Raw genomic sequence first — 15,344 nt, forward strand, 5'->3', positions numbered from 1 at the left:
ATCCGTGAACTAGGTGACCTGGAATTTTCTTTAGACCAGAAATATGTTAAATGAAGATATTCAGCAATATAATTATGGTATGTCAATAATAGATTCTTAATGTGTTTTCAACAATACAATGATAAATATTATTTTTGATAAGTTTAACAATAATTAGTCCACCATATTGCCTAATGTACTAAAGTGATATTATGAGCATGTAACAGTTTATAGGTGTCTATCGCAACCGTTGATTATTTTTGATGTTTCTACTTCATATACACTTATATTAATTCATGCAGCATCAACATACTAAAACAATATACCAGAAAGAGAAAAATAATGCATTTGAATATCAACCGTACTTTCGTTTGACAACTGATCATGCGTTTACGAGTTGAACCTAAATTTAGTTTTAGTGCAGATTTGTTCATACGACACAAAGACACAATATTGTTTTACGGATCATTTCGGCTTACAGGACTGGGTGGGTCACGTAAGAATATCGAATATAAAATATATTTTTATAAACAACTGGTAGCAAGGTGAGTTGCAGATAATTGATCAGTAACCACATTTTAACTAACTATTTTGACCTGTTAATTCTTTTCATCTCAATTCAACAGTGCAAAATGCCCATAATATCACTTTAAGCACGAGCACGATGATTCTCGATACTGTTAATAATCTAATCAAATAGCAATGCCCGACAAACCACTAAAACAGGTTTGTTTGAAGAACGCGCCTATAAATACGGATACTTCTCGTGTGGCCGGTTGACTCATATGTTTAAATTTCACTTCCATTCTTCTTTTGGTTTTCTGTTTTGTATCTATAGGTTTATGACCAGAAATATGTTATAATGTAAAATAAGCCGCGAAAACTCCGCGTAACATCCCGTACTGCGTGTGATGCAGCTAAGAACTGCACAGAAAAAGACATACGCTATCCTTGATCTCATTCATTAAACAATTTACGCCGTATATCTTTTTTTAAAGATATTTCTTGTTTAATTTACCATAACGTGAACTCTGTTGCACGGCCCCTTGAAATAGCGAATTACACATGATGTAAGTAAACGGAATCGCAACACAGAAAAACTGTGAAGAGTCAGATGCGTCATATTGCTTTTATACTCTATACAGTTGGTAAATTTTACATACATTACTTTCTCGTTATGAAAGTTCCAAAGCCCAAGTTTGTATATCAATATCTAAAATTCATTGACGTTTTACAAAAAAACAACATCAACATCGCCGCCCCTCGAAGTAAGATTCGTTAGAAACACATTGGTTCTCATAATTTGTCTTAACATTTAAACATATGGCAACTTTTTTCTTACTGCACTGTAATATTATATGAATATTACTTGTCTGAAAGGGTGACAGTAAATTTGTCAACTTGAGGAAACTTGTACTGTCAACCTAGGCGAAGCCGAGTTTGACAGTTTTTTTCCGAAAGTTGACAAATTTACTGTCTTCCTGTCAGAAATGAATTATTTATTTTATTAAACCGGAAAAATAACATTCAAACATGAACAATTTATGTGAACACGATTGAATTAAAGGGGCCTTTTCACAGATTTTGGCATTTTTTAAACTTATTCATTAAATGCTTTATATTGATAAATGTAAACATTGGATCGTAAAAGCTCCAGTAAAAAATCAATAATAAAATTAAAAAAAGGAAAAGAACATTGCCCGGAGCAGGTTTCGAACCAGTGACCCCTGGAGTCCTGCCAGAGTCCTGAAGTAAAAACGCTTTAGCCAACTGAGCTATTCCGCCGAGTATACATACTTGACGTATTTTATACCTTATATAAGCAATCTTCGTAGTTTCACAAAATTTAACGACAAAAACAGAACTCTCCAAATTATTCAATCGTTTCGCGTTGCAACGCTTTATAATTTTTAGGTTTTAAAATCGTCAAAAGATGCATATAATGGCTATATTAGAGCATGGTTAATGTTCAGTATTACTGTTTCCTCACAAATATCATAACTAAAACGAAAACTTACGAATCTGAAACAACTTTTTTCAATTTTGTCAATTTACCAAAGCGTGAAAAGATCCCTTTAAAATCGATATTCCACCGAATCCAACACATTTTCTTTTTATTTTATGTTTTTTTTTAACCGTTTATTTATATTGCAAAGGAGCTTAACTGGAGAATTTCGCTGGAATAATGACGTCATTTCGTAAACAAAATGACGTCATTTCACAGTAATTCCGCACGTCATTGCTAAGGTAGCGATCGACAATATTTTTTGGACAGTAATTTTTTTCCCGCTGGGTCTGACATTATTTCTATGTCACGATGGCCTATGGGAGTTAAGCATTTTGAATAAAAGTGAGGTATAATACACAAAACTGTGTCATTGGTATTCTATTGTACACGAAATATTTTTAATCCAGTATTTTATAGCTTTGGTATATCGATTATTAACACACGGCTTTCTACCGTGCTCCCCGTAAAATATATTTTGTCTTACTCCGACAAAAAATCAACAGAAGCGTAAATGATTTCTTGCTTTGCAATAACTATTCTAATCTCCGCATAAACAATCTCTTCAATAATTAAACCATGACTCAGTATGTTTTTCAAATACATCCTAACACAGATTAATTGAAATCGGAAACTGTGTTTAACTATAAATCTTAAACGATATTGTTACGGGCTGTGTTAATTCTGTGTAAATTCTTTCACAAAAAATCTCTTTTGAAGATTTATTTTGTGTCTGGAATTAGAACAGAGGCAGTAATGCATGGGGGGTTTTAAATGGGGGTTTTCCGTTCGATCATTTCTTAAAAATAGGAACATGGTTTGCCTCAGAGCCAGGTGTTTAACATTTGCAGCTCCTTCACAAATCTTTGGTAAATACGTGTTGTGGAACTTACATTTATTACCTTCTGTAAGTGATCGAAAAATGCCAACATCACGATTTGCATGAATGATTTCGCACGCTTTACTTACACATGTATAAATAACTTCGGTTGAAAATCTTGAACTCTTTGAAGTTTTGCGCGATTGCTCGATTAATTGTATTTTGAAGCTGATCGAATGTCAAGGTATCCCAGTCTGTTGCAAATAGTAGTAGAAGCTCCGAAATCTAAACAAAATATAGTTAAAACTTCCACACAATCCAAATAGCAAGCATCCATTAAATACAATGACATTGGCAGATGTTCCTATATCAGGAAAGCCTTTGAAGACATTATGCATACAAATAATCCATCTCAAATTGTGGCAGTTCTCAAAAAAACATAATATGACCGTTATATTAAACGAAGGCCGCAGTGTTATCGGTGTGAAAACTATTGGCTAGACCACCCCCAAAACAAGTAAACGTTTCCATACTTTCAAATTGTAATTATTACTTTGTTTTAATAAATAAATCGGGAGAAAATTAAACTGCAACCCCAGTTTCGCCATTAAGGGGGACATCTTTGTTACACAAAACCCCGTTTTTGTGGCAAAAGATAAATTACCATACCATACGTCGGAATACAAAGCACGTACGAAATACACACAGCCATGACTAAATGAGTTAAATGACTTGACAAAATGCAAACTTACAACAACAGTAGAATGTCCACCAGTAAATGTTGCGTACATTTATGGATTTACATTTACACAATTACATAAGTTGTTGGAACACATCTATGAATAAATGTGACAAAATCACTAGATCTGAAGATAGTAAAGATCTATCTTACCCATAGTTTGTTATGAACAGCATGTTGTTTTTATTCACGCAATGATATCACCTTTGCCAACAAAGTAGCTTTTTAAATAGCAATTTCTAAGCTCAACGAGAGCGCCGATGGCGTTGAAAGTCTTTTTGTAAGACACAGGGAAGTAAATGTTAAAGGTTTAGTAAAATGTAAAAGGCTATCAAAAATATTTTTTATGAAGAACAAGACTATTTCCAAGCAATAAAAGTCCCCTACCTTGCATGAAGCAGTAATATAATTGTCTCCCTTTGTTTTCAAGGGACGTAATTATTTTAAATTTGCCTTGTAGATTGATAATTTTCTAAAAAATAATTCGCTTTTGCAAATAACAGAATTGGTTTACGAACGAAATTTGTTTTAGTTTCTAAGAACGTTTTTCACGTAAAAAGTTCATAGAAAAATTCACTAAAAATGGCGTAAGCAATGTTCTTGGAAGAAAATGTTAGCAAAAAGTTTCTAAATAAAAAATGTAAGAATAACGAAATACTATATTAAATAATTATTTCGTTTGCCTAAAATCATGGACGGCTTGGAAAAGGACAACCGTTTCCCCTGTGATTTTGAAATGCGGTATTACAAAAGCCTATTTGCGTTGCAAATAGACTAATCACTGGGCACTTGTCGATAAAAACGTACAAATGCGTGTTGAGATCGCGTCCCATCTTCATTTGGATAGCGTTAAATAACTAGTGAAATTATATTTATGAAGTTTCTGTTCATTTTTATTGATATTTGAATTGTGTTGTGTTTTATTGCGACTCATTTATAATATCGTGTCTTTTATCAACTTCTCCAGCTGTCCAATCTACACTGTTTTGTTTTCTATAAACATGTTATCCGTATTATTTCAGATTCATATGCACAAATACGCGTACATGTTTTTTGTGTGTTTAACTTGCTGAAAAATTGACGTACAAGTTTTTTTTCGTGAATTACAAATGTTGAGGTTTCTTGTGGTCATATATGGTCATTGAAAGCTCGTTTATTCCGTGTTAAGATTTTGATGTCTGAGATATAATTTGGATCATGTACGTTTTCATAGGGCGTTCGAATAATCAATGGTCCGAGATGTTTTCTCAATGGCGACCAAAGGAAAGTCACATAACCGATAGCAATAATATTTATTGAAGGCCATACTTTTTTGACATGAACGAAAACCCACTTCACTTCAACTGTGTGGTGAATTGGTTTCTGTCCAAAATATGAGTCGTTTTGGCATCAGCGTCTGGGACATATCTTGTTATTTATATTGTTACAATGACTAAGTTACCTTAGTGGTATCGGTATACAACAAACGGATGTGTCACATCTGTGTCAAAGTATTGAATACGTATGGTGTAATCAAATTCCATGCTTTTTACCGTTTCATCTGCTTACCTGTTGCTGCTATCGATCTTTTAAATTAAACCATCATAGTCTATATACTTTTTAATATAACTTGCAGGGTGACCCAGATGAAATTACGTGTTGCTGTTTTCAAGCGCTCGTCCTGTGCCTAAATTTATACTAATACTAGCAACAGAACACCGCTGAATAACAATAACATTTCACATATGTTTTTATGTATAATCATCTCTGGTAAATGTGTCACACGGGTTATACATAATTCTTTACTCACTTGTAGAAGCAAAAACAAAATTTCGATTAATGACATATCCTTATGTACCAATTAGTACATAAATTCCTTTACCTACCAATGTTTAACTTCTCATGTATATTAACCCATTTATGCCTAGTAGACTCTCCCATCCTTCTTAATTGGATCAATTTATTTCCAAAATTAGGGATGACTAGTATATTTATTTATATATTTAGAATATTTCTTACAGAAATTCCTTTAAGCAAACAGCGCAGACCCTGATGAGCGTCGTCTCATCTGGGTCTATGCTGTTTGCCAAGGCCTTTTTTTTCTGGACGCTTGGCATAAATGGGTTAAATAGCAAATTACATGATGTCAGCACACAATCTAGCAACCCAGCAAAACTGTAAGGAGGCAGATGTGTCATATTGCTTTTTTACGCTATTCAGTTGGGGTAAATTTTACATACATTTCTGTCACGATATGAAAGTTCCCAAGTTTGTATATAGATATCTAAAATGTATTGACATTTTACACAAAGCATCAATATTGCCGCCCCTCGAAGTAAGATTCTTTAGTAACACATTAGTTGTTTAATGTTTCTCAACATTTGAACATAAGGTAACTTTTGTCTGACTACACTGTGTAATCTTTTGATTTCATTGTATAAAAAACTCTGTCATCGGTATCATATTGTTCACGAAATATTTTTATCCAGTATTTTATAGCTTTGACATATCGATAATTAACACATGGCTTTCTAACGTTCTCTTTGTAAAATGTATTATGCCCTACTCCTAATCAAGTTATACAGATGCGTAAGTGCATTCTTGCTTTGCAATATTGCAATAACTATTCTCATCTCCGTATTTCGCTTCAATAATTAAATCATGATTCAGTATGTTTTTCAGATACATCTAAACAAAGATTAACCGAAATATGAAACTGGGTTTTATTATCAATCTAAAACGGTCTGTGTTAATTCTGTGTAAATTCTTTCCCAGAAAATTTCGTTTGAAGATTAATTTGTGTCTGGCATTAGTACAGAGACATTAATACATGGGGGTTAAACATTTATTTTCAAATAGGGGGTTTCCGTTCGATAATTCCTTAAAAAGTAGGAACATGGCTTGTATCCGAGCGAGGTGTTCAATATGTGCAGCTCTTTCTCAAACCAATAGCAAATACGTGATGTGGAACTTAGGCAATGTAATTTTACATTTATTACCTTCTGTAGGCGATCGGAATATGCCAACGCTACGATTTGCATTAATAATGCCGCGTAATACCGCACGATTTACTTACACGTGTATAAATATATTCGGTGGAGAATCTGAAACATCGGATATTTTAGTAACCGAAATTTGGTTTTGCCGTTCGAAGAGAAAAACTCAATGACGTTTTGCGCGATTGCTTGATAAATTGAATTTTAAAGCTGATAAAATGTCGATGTATCCCAGTCTGTTACAATTAGTAGAAGAAGCTCCCAAAATATAAACAAAATATTGTTAAGACTTCCATACAAACCAAACCGCGAGCACCCATTAAAGACAATGACATAGGCAGATGTTCGTATATCAGGAGAGCCTTTGAAGACATATGCATTACAATAATACATCTCAAATCGTGGCAGGAGTCAACAAAACCCAACATGACCGTTATATAAACCGAAGGCAGCACATTTGTAGGACAGACAGAGATCCCTTTCAGCCGGCGAAAAATATTGTTTTTTATTTCTGGAAGATGTGTTAAAGCTTGTGACACGATTATCAAGATAACTTACCAAACGATACGTCGCAATACCAAAGCGCATACAAAACACCCACTAACATGACTAAAAATTAGTTATATGATAGTGTAAATGAGGAAGACGGACTTAATGAAGAATTTGGTTTTTATTTGCAAACTACGCTGCAAACAACACGCTTCCTGTCTTCATTGATATAGTATACATATATTATGGAAAAAAAAACATATGCATTATCCCTTTGTGTGTAAAGGGTTTTGAACTTCAAAATACGAACGAAGTTAGTAACATTGAAATAACAGTTGAACTTTACACCGATACAAATCTAGATATATTTGAAGAAATATACTTTGTCCCTCCAAAGCAAATGTGGATATAGTTGAATTATTACTGTATTCTGTTGAATCATGCGAGTGAGTAAATCATAATTCATGATGTGCTTGTTTGTTATCCGTTTTTCGTCTTTGACTTCCGTTGTTAAGTTCTGATGAGATGTACATGTGGTAGTGTTTTCAGGCCGTCCCATATTTCGATTTCAAAATTTCCATGTTCTATTTAAGCCGTCGTTTCACACATGGCATAACGACTTTTTTCCATAGATGCGTTAGGATTATTATAAATTGGTATGTTCATGGGTTATGTAATATTATTAACAAAAACAGATTTATTTAATACTTGTATATACCGGTAGTTCATTTTATCGTTTTTCATACGGCTGTTATTTGGTTGCTTTAAGGAATAATAAACCTTTTTAAAATTTTAGATGCAATTATATTCTCTTTTAATTTGATTAAAATGCTACGAGGTAAATGTTTCTTGATGCTTATTTTTGTGATTAGTTCATCGCTAAAGATGAGGATCTGTCTCCATTTAAACTGTTTAAAAATTCTCAATGCTTTGCACGGACCTTTCAAAGGCGTTTATTACAGTTTTGAAGCCTCCTTACACATTATCGAATCGGTCGTGTTTGCGGGATGCGTTTGTTTCGCCGGGATAACTGGGTGGTCACTTACAATTATTAACTTGTCAACTGATAGGATGATAACACAATTTTACTTAACCGAAAGAAATATTACTTGTCCAATATTTGTCTTAAATTTGTGGTTAGTTTTGCCTTATTTCAACTTATTTGGATAGCATTTGTATAATTAAATACATGTACCGCAATAAAGATAAAGCAAACATTATTTCATTTTGTTATCCCTATGCTTTTTGAAAAGCGTGGGGATATTGTAGTTATCTCCGCCGTCCGTCCGTCCTGGCCACTATCTCCTCCTACACTATAAGCACTAGAACCTTGAAACTTACACACATGGTAGCTATGAGCATATGTGCGACCCTGCACTATATGGAATTTTGTTCTGACCACTGGATCAAAAGTTATGAGGGTAAGAGTTGGACCGGGTCAGAGATTTTCACTCATTTTTTATGTTATGTACCTTAACATTGGCCATAACTTTTGCAAAATTGAAGATAGCAACTAGAAGATAGATGGCATGCATGTGTATCTCATGGAGCTGCACATTTTAACTGGTGAAAGGTCAATTTCAAGGTCATCCTTTAAGGTCAAAGGTAAAAAAACAACAAATCAAAGTGAAGTAATAAGCTTTAAAGGGAGGTAATTAATAAACCCGCCAAATGATTTTTTTTAATAAATCAAAGCGGCGCAGTAGGGGGCATTGTGTTTCTGACAAAAACATCTTTTGTTTTATGTTATTTTTCATTAACTTCTTCATTTCTACACCGATTGACTTCCAATTGATACTGGACATCTCCTATGACAATACAATCAATCTCAAATATGCATGGCCCCATTACCAACCCTGGGGCGCCCCTTGGGTCAAACATGCGGCGTGAGGATACGCGTCGGCCTCTGCCGCGCCATTTCTAGTTTAAAATGTCATCCGGTTAAGATGCGAGGTTAGTTAACTTGTTGACAGAACATGAAGCGGTCATGATATTGATATGGACCCAATTGTACGCACTTTTATGTGGTCCGATTGTGCTTCTCGTTGTTTCGCTTTGTCAACCTCAGGACAAAAACGCGAGAACAAGATACGGAGGAGCAAATTCACAACGCGAGAACACGAGATCACGATGCGAGAACGCGAAATCACGATGCGATATATATCTTCAAAACCGCATTGTGTTCTGTCCTTATCAGTTGTGTAGAATTTTAAGCATGTTTCATTTCCCCACTTAAACTTTCATCGTTTGAATCGGTCTACTACCACTACCAGTATTCTATACTTGTCGATAAATGGTTGAATACATGATTGGTCCAATTGTAGTTTGACGTTTAAGTGGACACACAACCTTTGGCAAATACACGTTATGCTCATTATCTTATTAATCGAACAAATTACACAACTCTGATGTTTTCGCAATACTAGATCACTTACCTTGCTTGCGATTAATATTTTAGATCAACTGGAATATAATATGCCAAATGATTGACATAAATATGTTGCATATGAAGCGTCATTAAACAGTACGGTATTTCGTTTCAGTGCCAATGTTTGCGGACCCACCAACAGACGTCGCTGTTGTAGAGGATGGACTGTGCCGCAAGGGGGCAAACGTTGTGTTTTGCGTTAGTATATGATGTTTACACTTATATTCATTTTTCTGTTTTTAATCATTTTTGTTATATTCAATCATGTTCGTAATATTAAGGTATATATATATTTATATTTATATTTGATACTTAGACATGAAGTAAAAAAGGTAAGCGAAAAATACAACTTTTGCCGACCTTCTTTATATATTTTTTTAATTATAATTTATAGTAGGGGGAAATAACATAGATCACAAAAGCCATGTTGTAGAACTATTAAAAAGAGAATATAACTCACACAAAGTGTACGAGGTTTTCATGGCCTGCTTATCAACAGTATGCAAACCATTATACAACTATACAGAGCACACGTTCGATGTCGTCAATCAGATATGCCAAAGATTGCAAATTGAAAACTCTGCGAAACAAGCAGAAGCGAACCAAAAACGAGTACAACTACAACAACATCAGAGGAACAATTAAAACAATAAAATATAAAGAAATGTAAATAAGCTGATACATACCCTATCAATAAATATTCGAACATGTCGGAACAATACATTAAAACAGAATTTGCCACATTCAACGAGAATGTGACAGGTCTGTGTTCGTGTGTGAACTGCGCCTTGAAGGATATAAGAGTAGACAACATAAATTAAAAAACGATCTTCTTCTTTAAGTTTTACGTTTTGGAAAGGAAGCTGTTTGACATGGAAAAGGAGAATGCTACTTTAGAGAAGATAAGTTACATAGAGGAGCAAATAGAGACATGCCAAGATGAAACAAAGCAAAAAGCTTTTTTACCGTCAAAACAAATTCGCAGTCAAATAAGAGCCATGTTAACATGGCCATCCCGCCAAAATGTGTTTGCTTGTATGAGAACATTTGTTTTAGAGAGTAGAATAATAAATAAAGGGAGATAATTAAAAAACTGCGGCCGATAGAGTTATGGTTCATGTTCACTGCACTTCTCCTACTTGCCATCTGTTTATATTTCAGGTTTCAAGTAAATCCCTCGAGTAGATTTAGAGTTATGCTCCGGACAAAAATTTACTTTGAAATTATATAAAGGGAGATAATTAAAAAAACTAAGGTAGACAAAGTAATGGTTCTTGGTTACTGCACTTCTCCTAGTCGCCATCTATTTATATTTCAAGTTTCAAGTAAATTCTTTCAGTAGATTTAGAGTTATGCTGCGGGCAAAAATTGACTTTAAAATTATATAAAGGGAGATAATTCAAAAACTAAGATAGATAGAGTTATGGTTCTTGGTCACTGCACTTCTCCTAGTTGCCATCTGTTTATATTCTAAGTTTAAAGTAAATCCATTGAATATATATATTTCGAGTTATGCTCTGGACAAAGTTTCGGACGGACGGACAGACGGACGGGACCGATTACTTTATCCCCCCCCCGAAATTTCGGAGGGGATAATAATGCTAATTATATGAATTAAAAACAGCGTTGCCGTCGCAACAACATCATCATTTTTGGGCTTTCTGAAGAACTCTCAGAAATGGTTCTAACGAATCAGCTTAGATCACTTCAAATTGCTTAACGAGATTACTCAGAATTGTGTCCATTCAGGGACTAAAAAGAACACTTTAACTTCCCTCACATTTAATATTTCGCCTTTTATAGGCTTTATCCAAATTATAAACACCTGAAAGCTACATGTTTACATTTTTACGTTATTAGTATCTTAACAAATTGAACTAACGTCAGAAAAGGATAGACATCTTTATGGGTATAATTTTACAACATCGAACAAAATAGAATCACTCCTTTATGAACTGGTTGTAAGATTTCTTTCAGTTTATTTAGTAAATCGGCTGTATCGCGAATGCATCGTCAACAAATTAATTCATTCTTATACTGCTACATCCGTCATATTTTCGGTTGCTTTCCCTGTATTATTGACAGGCGTTCTAAACGGGTTTCCTGCTGTGAACTTTAGGTGAGCTTCACATATTCAGGATGTTTTGGAATGAGGTAGTTCCTCAACTCGTGACAAATTTATCCCTCTCTTCATGGTCTGTTAGCACATTGCATCGGTAGCTTCAAGTTGTCTATTCCTATTAGACCTTGTAAACGGATCAAATTGATCGATGTTTGTAATATATGATGACCTTAACGTATGTTTGGGTGAAGCCATATTCTTTTATCCGTTAACGAATCTTTTTCCACGGCTTCAATGTGAGTATCTTAGTTTTTGTTTGGCTCTGGTTAAATACGCTGTTGTTTTTTACCGACAGTCTTTCATAATTAATCACGTGTGTTCACTTTGCATTCAACGTTCCCATTCGACAAGATAAATTATATTTGATTTTGATTTCTACTTAACTTTTTAGAAAGGATGATTTTTAATCCGTTAGAAAGAAATGATATTCCAACATTTCTTAATTTTCTTGAGGAAATATTGAGGATTGCTGAATCAATAGCATGCCTATTTTCATGCGTCTTCTTCTTATTCTGTATTTATATATTTTTTGGTAGGTTTTGTTTGGGCATTACAGGTGTATGTTCCACACAATCCGCTCTATTCAAGCATTTTTGTTTCTTAATTATGGGCCTGTTAAATGGAAATCCAGGTTTCTTTTATCTCAAAGAACTTAAATGATTTACTTTACCTCAGTGTACACTTGAAACCTTATTGTAAATAATCTGCTATAATACACTGCGATTCGAAATGTTGTTTTGACAGGTTCATAAACATCTGTTTTCTATCTTTGGTTTTCTAAGTTGTTTGAAAGTAAGTTGAATGGCTGGATATTGTCTACATTATAAACTAGAAAGTTAGCTTCAATGGTGCATGTTATTTGTGTCTATTCGTATTTTCATTGTTTAACGAAAAACGATTTGGTTTCATCCCCACATTTATGTACTTCATACACAACTGTGTATGAGATTTATAACGCACAGTTGTCCAATGTAATATGAAGCTTTTTGTCATCAGTATATCCTTAGGTGGGTTGATTATTCATCCTCAGAATTCTGTCAAATTGGGGACTTACAAAAACGACATTTTTATTACTGTATTAAATAAGCAAATTCGTTGAATTGATATCCCCCGCAAACTAAAGTTTGTTTATAGATCGGTGCAAAATCCCGTTGAACCATTAAGTGTAGGGTGATAATTTATAGGTAATACTTAAATAAAGGTTTGTTTTTTTTTGTAAATTGCAATTTTGAATCATTGATATCTAAACACCCATAAAGTTTCATGTTGAAATCTTGTAACGTATCTGATATAAAGCCTTGACAAGTAACAATCACAAAAACAAGAAAGGGCAATAACTCTTAGTTAAGAAAGTGCAGGGTTATGGTTCTTGTGCATGGCACTTCTTCCCATTGATGTATACCCACTCATGAAGGCTCATGTTGAAATGTTGTATCATGTTGTAAATTTCGTCCAACCATGAAACCAGAATCAATATATTGTAGATTCTTGGTTACATGGTTGGATCAATTTTTCTGGATCTCCGGGGAAAGCATTCGATTTAGAAGTTCATGACATTTTACTTGAAAAACTCAGCATGTGCCTTTTTTCTGACAATGCTCTTGCTTTGATGAAATCTTATCTCACTAATAGAAGACAGTATATACAACTAGGTTCCAGAAAATCGTCGTTTCAATATATCAAAACCGGTGTACCACAAGGCTCTATACTTGGACCTATTTTATTTCTTATTTACATTAATGATATCCCATCCTTCGTTAAAAACTTAACACTTGATATTTACGCAGACGATTCATCAAAACAAAACTAAATATATGATTTTATCAAAAGCTCGTAGTTCTACTGACAATCTTAGACTAAATATTAATGGCATTATCCTTTAACAAATCAAAGAATTTAATTCACTAGGAGTTACGATTGATGAGCATCTTACATGGCAATCGCACATAAACAGTGTATGTCGTAAACTTAACTTTAAACTGGCCTTATTAAAACGAGTTAACTCTTTTATAAACTATTGAACAAAGAAACTATTTTACAACTCATATATATTAACGACTATGGATTATTGTTGCGCATAATAGTGCTCAGCAACACAGACACACTTACGTAAAATACATTCGATACAAAAACGAGCTGCAAAAATAATACTGAATAAACCATATTCAACTCCTTCAGCTCCCATATTCAAAGAACTTGGTTGGTTGACATTTTATAACATATGTACTTTCCTAATTGGATCTATTGTTCATAAGTTTGTAATAGGCGCAATGCCCTCTTATTTGACTAATATTATTCATATCTCAAACAATGTGTAAACTCTTAGATCCACCACCCACACTGATATATCATCTATTCCGCTTAGAACAAATTATGGAAAACGAGCGTTTTTGTTTCGTGCACGAACCGTATGGTATTTCATTCCAATAAGCATCCGATATGTGTCTTCGAATACTACATTCAAAATAAAATTTAAAGAGTACCTACAAAAAAGCATTGATATACTTTATGTTAATACTTTGTTGTGATGTGTCTGATTTATTTTGAAAGATTGATTTTTGTATCATATATGCATATTTTTATCATCCCTTGTATGTTCGTATGCATGTTTCAAAATATATACTTGTGTTATGTTACTGAAGACCACACTAAAAAGAAATTATTTCTAAATGTGAATTCTTCATGAAATAAAGTTATTATTATTATTATAGTATTATATCTGAGATATAGCCCTAGAAGTTTCTTCATACAAAAACAACAAAGGGTACTAAATCTAATGTAAGAAAGTGAAGGGTTATGGTTCTGAAGCATTGCATTTCTCCTCATTAATATCAATGCACCCATAAAGTTTCATGTTGAAATCTTGCAAGGTATTTGAGATACAGCCTTGAAAAAAATCATCATTCAAAAACACAACAAGAGCTATAATTCTTATTTAAGGAAGTGTATGGTTATGGTTCTTGTGCATGGCACTTCTCCTCATTAATATTATACACCTAAGACGTTTCATTTTAATATCTTATATAGTTTCTGAGATAAAGTCTTAAACCATTTTGTGACAACGGACGGACAGACTGACGGACGGACGAGCCCACTTCTATATCCCTCCGCCTTTGGCGGGGGATAACAGTTATATAACAAAACAGACTGATATGTTAAGGAATATTATACTCATACGAATATGGTGTTGTGTATCTGGAAAACAAGTGAATTTTACAATATAATTTTACATGTCCTTAAATCACATGTTATCAACTCAATTAACTTTTTGTTTGAAAAGATATGGATAACGGATTTAAAATAGCAAAGACTAAGTATATTAGCGTTATTTCCAAAACCAAACAAAGAATTCCTTACAGGCTGATTATCCAAACGTTGATTGAACATTGAGTACAAAAATACGATCAAGGCAATAATTGCAACCACAGTAATAAAAGCTTGTTTATGATTGAATTTGATAACTCAGGTTGCATGAAACTGCTGAGAAAAAAGAAATTGTTCGATTTTTAATTGAATGTTTAGAACTCTTTAACGCAACAAACAAATCGCGATTATTGTGTTTTGCGGATATTGAAAATAAAGAATTTGATTGTTTAAATAACAAATTTGAAGTAAAAATGTCACGAACGATTTAAATTTGGGAGGGACTTATTTCAACCGGCGAAAGTATCTTCGAATAAATACAAATAGTTTAATTATTAAAGGTTTAATAATTAAAAATGTGCATAGGTCGGACAGTCTTAATCTTAAAAAAGTGTACTTAAACGTTGCCCTTTATTATCATCCC

At 33.6% G+C, this 15,344-nt stretch overlaps 1 protein-coding gene across 2 annotated transcripts in view; it reads left to right on the forward strand.

The window, feature by feature from the left end:
- LOC127876682 (fibrillin-2-like) overlaps positions 1–15,344 on the forward strand; it is a 124,197-nt gene that overhangs the window by 7,949 nt on the left and 100,904 nt on the right. For both annotated transcript variants that reach the window (XM_052422067.1, XM_052422066.1), the window contains one exon: positions 9,551–9,633. In XM_052422067.1, coding sequence (XP_052278027.1) covers positions 9,551–9,633 — 83 coding nt within the window. The remainder of the gene's footprint in view (positions 1–9,550; positions 9,634–15,344) is intronic.

This window comes from Dreissena polymorpha, chromosome 4 (assembly GCF_020536995.1).
Source record: "Dreissena polymorpha isolate Duluth1 chromosome 4, UMN_Dpol_1.0, whole genome shotgun sequence".
Lineage (NCBI taxonomy): Eukaryota > Metazoa > Mollusca > Bivalvia > Myida > Dreissenidae > Dreissena > Dreissena polymorpha.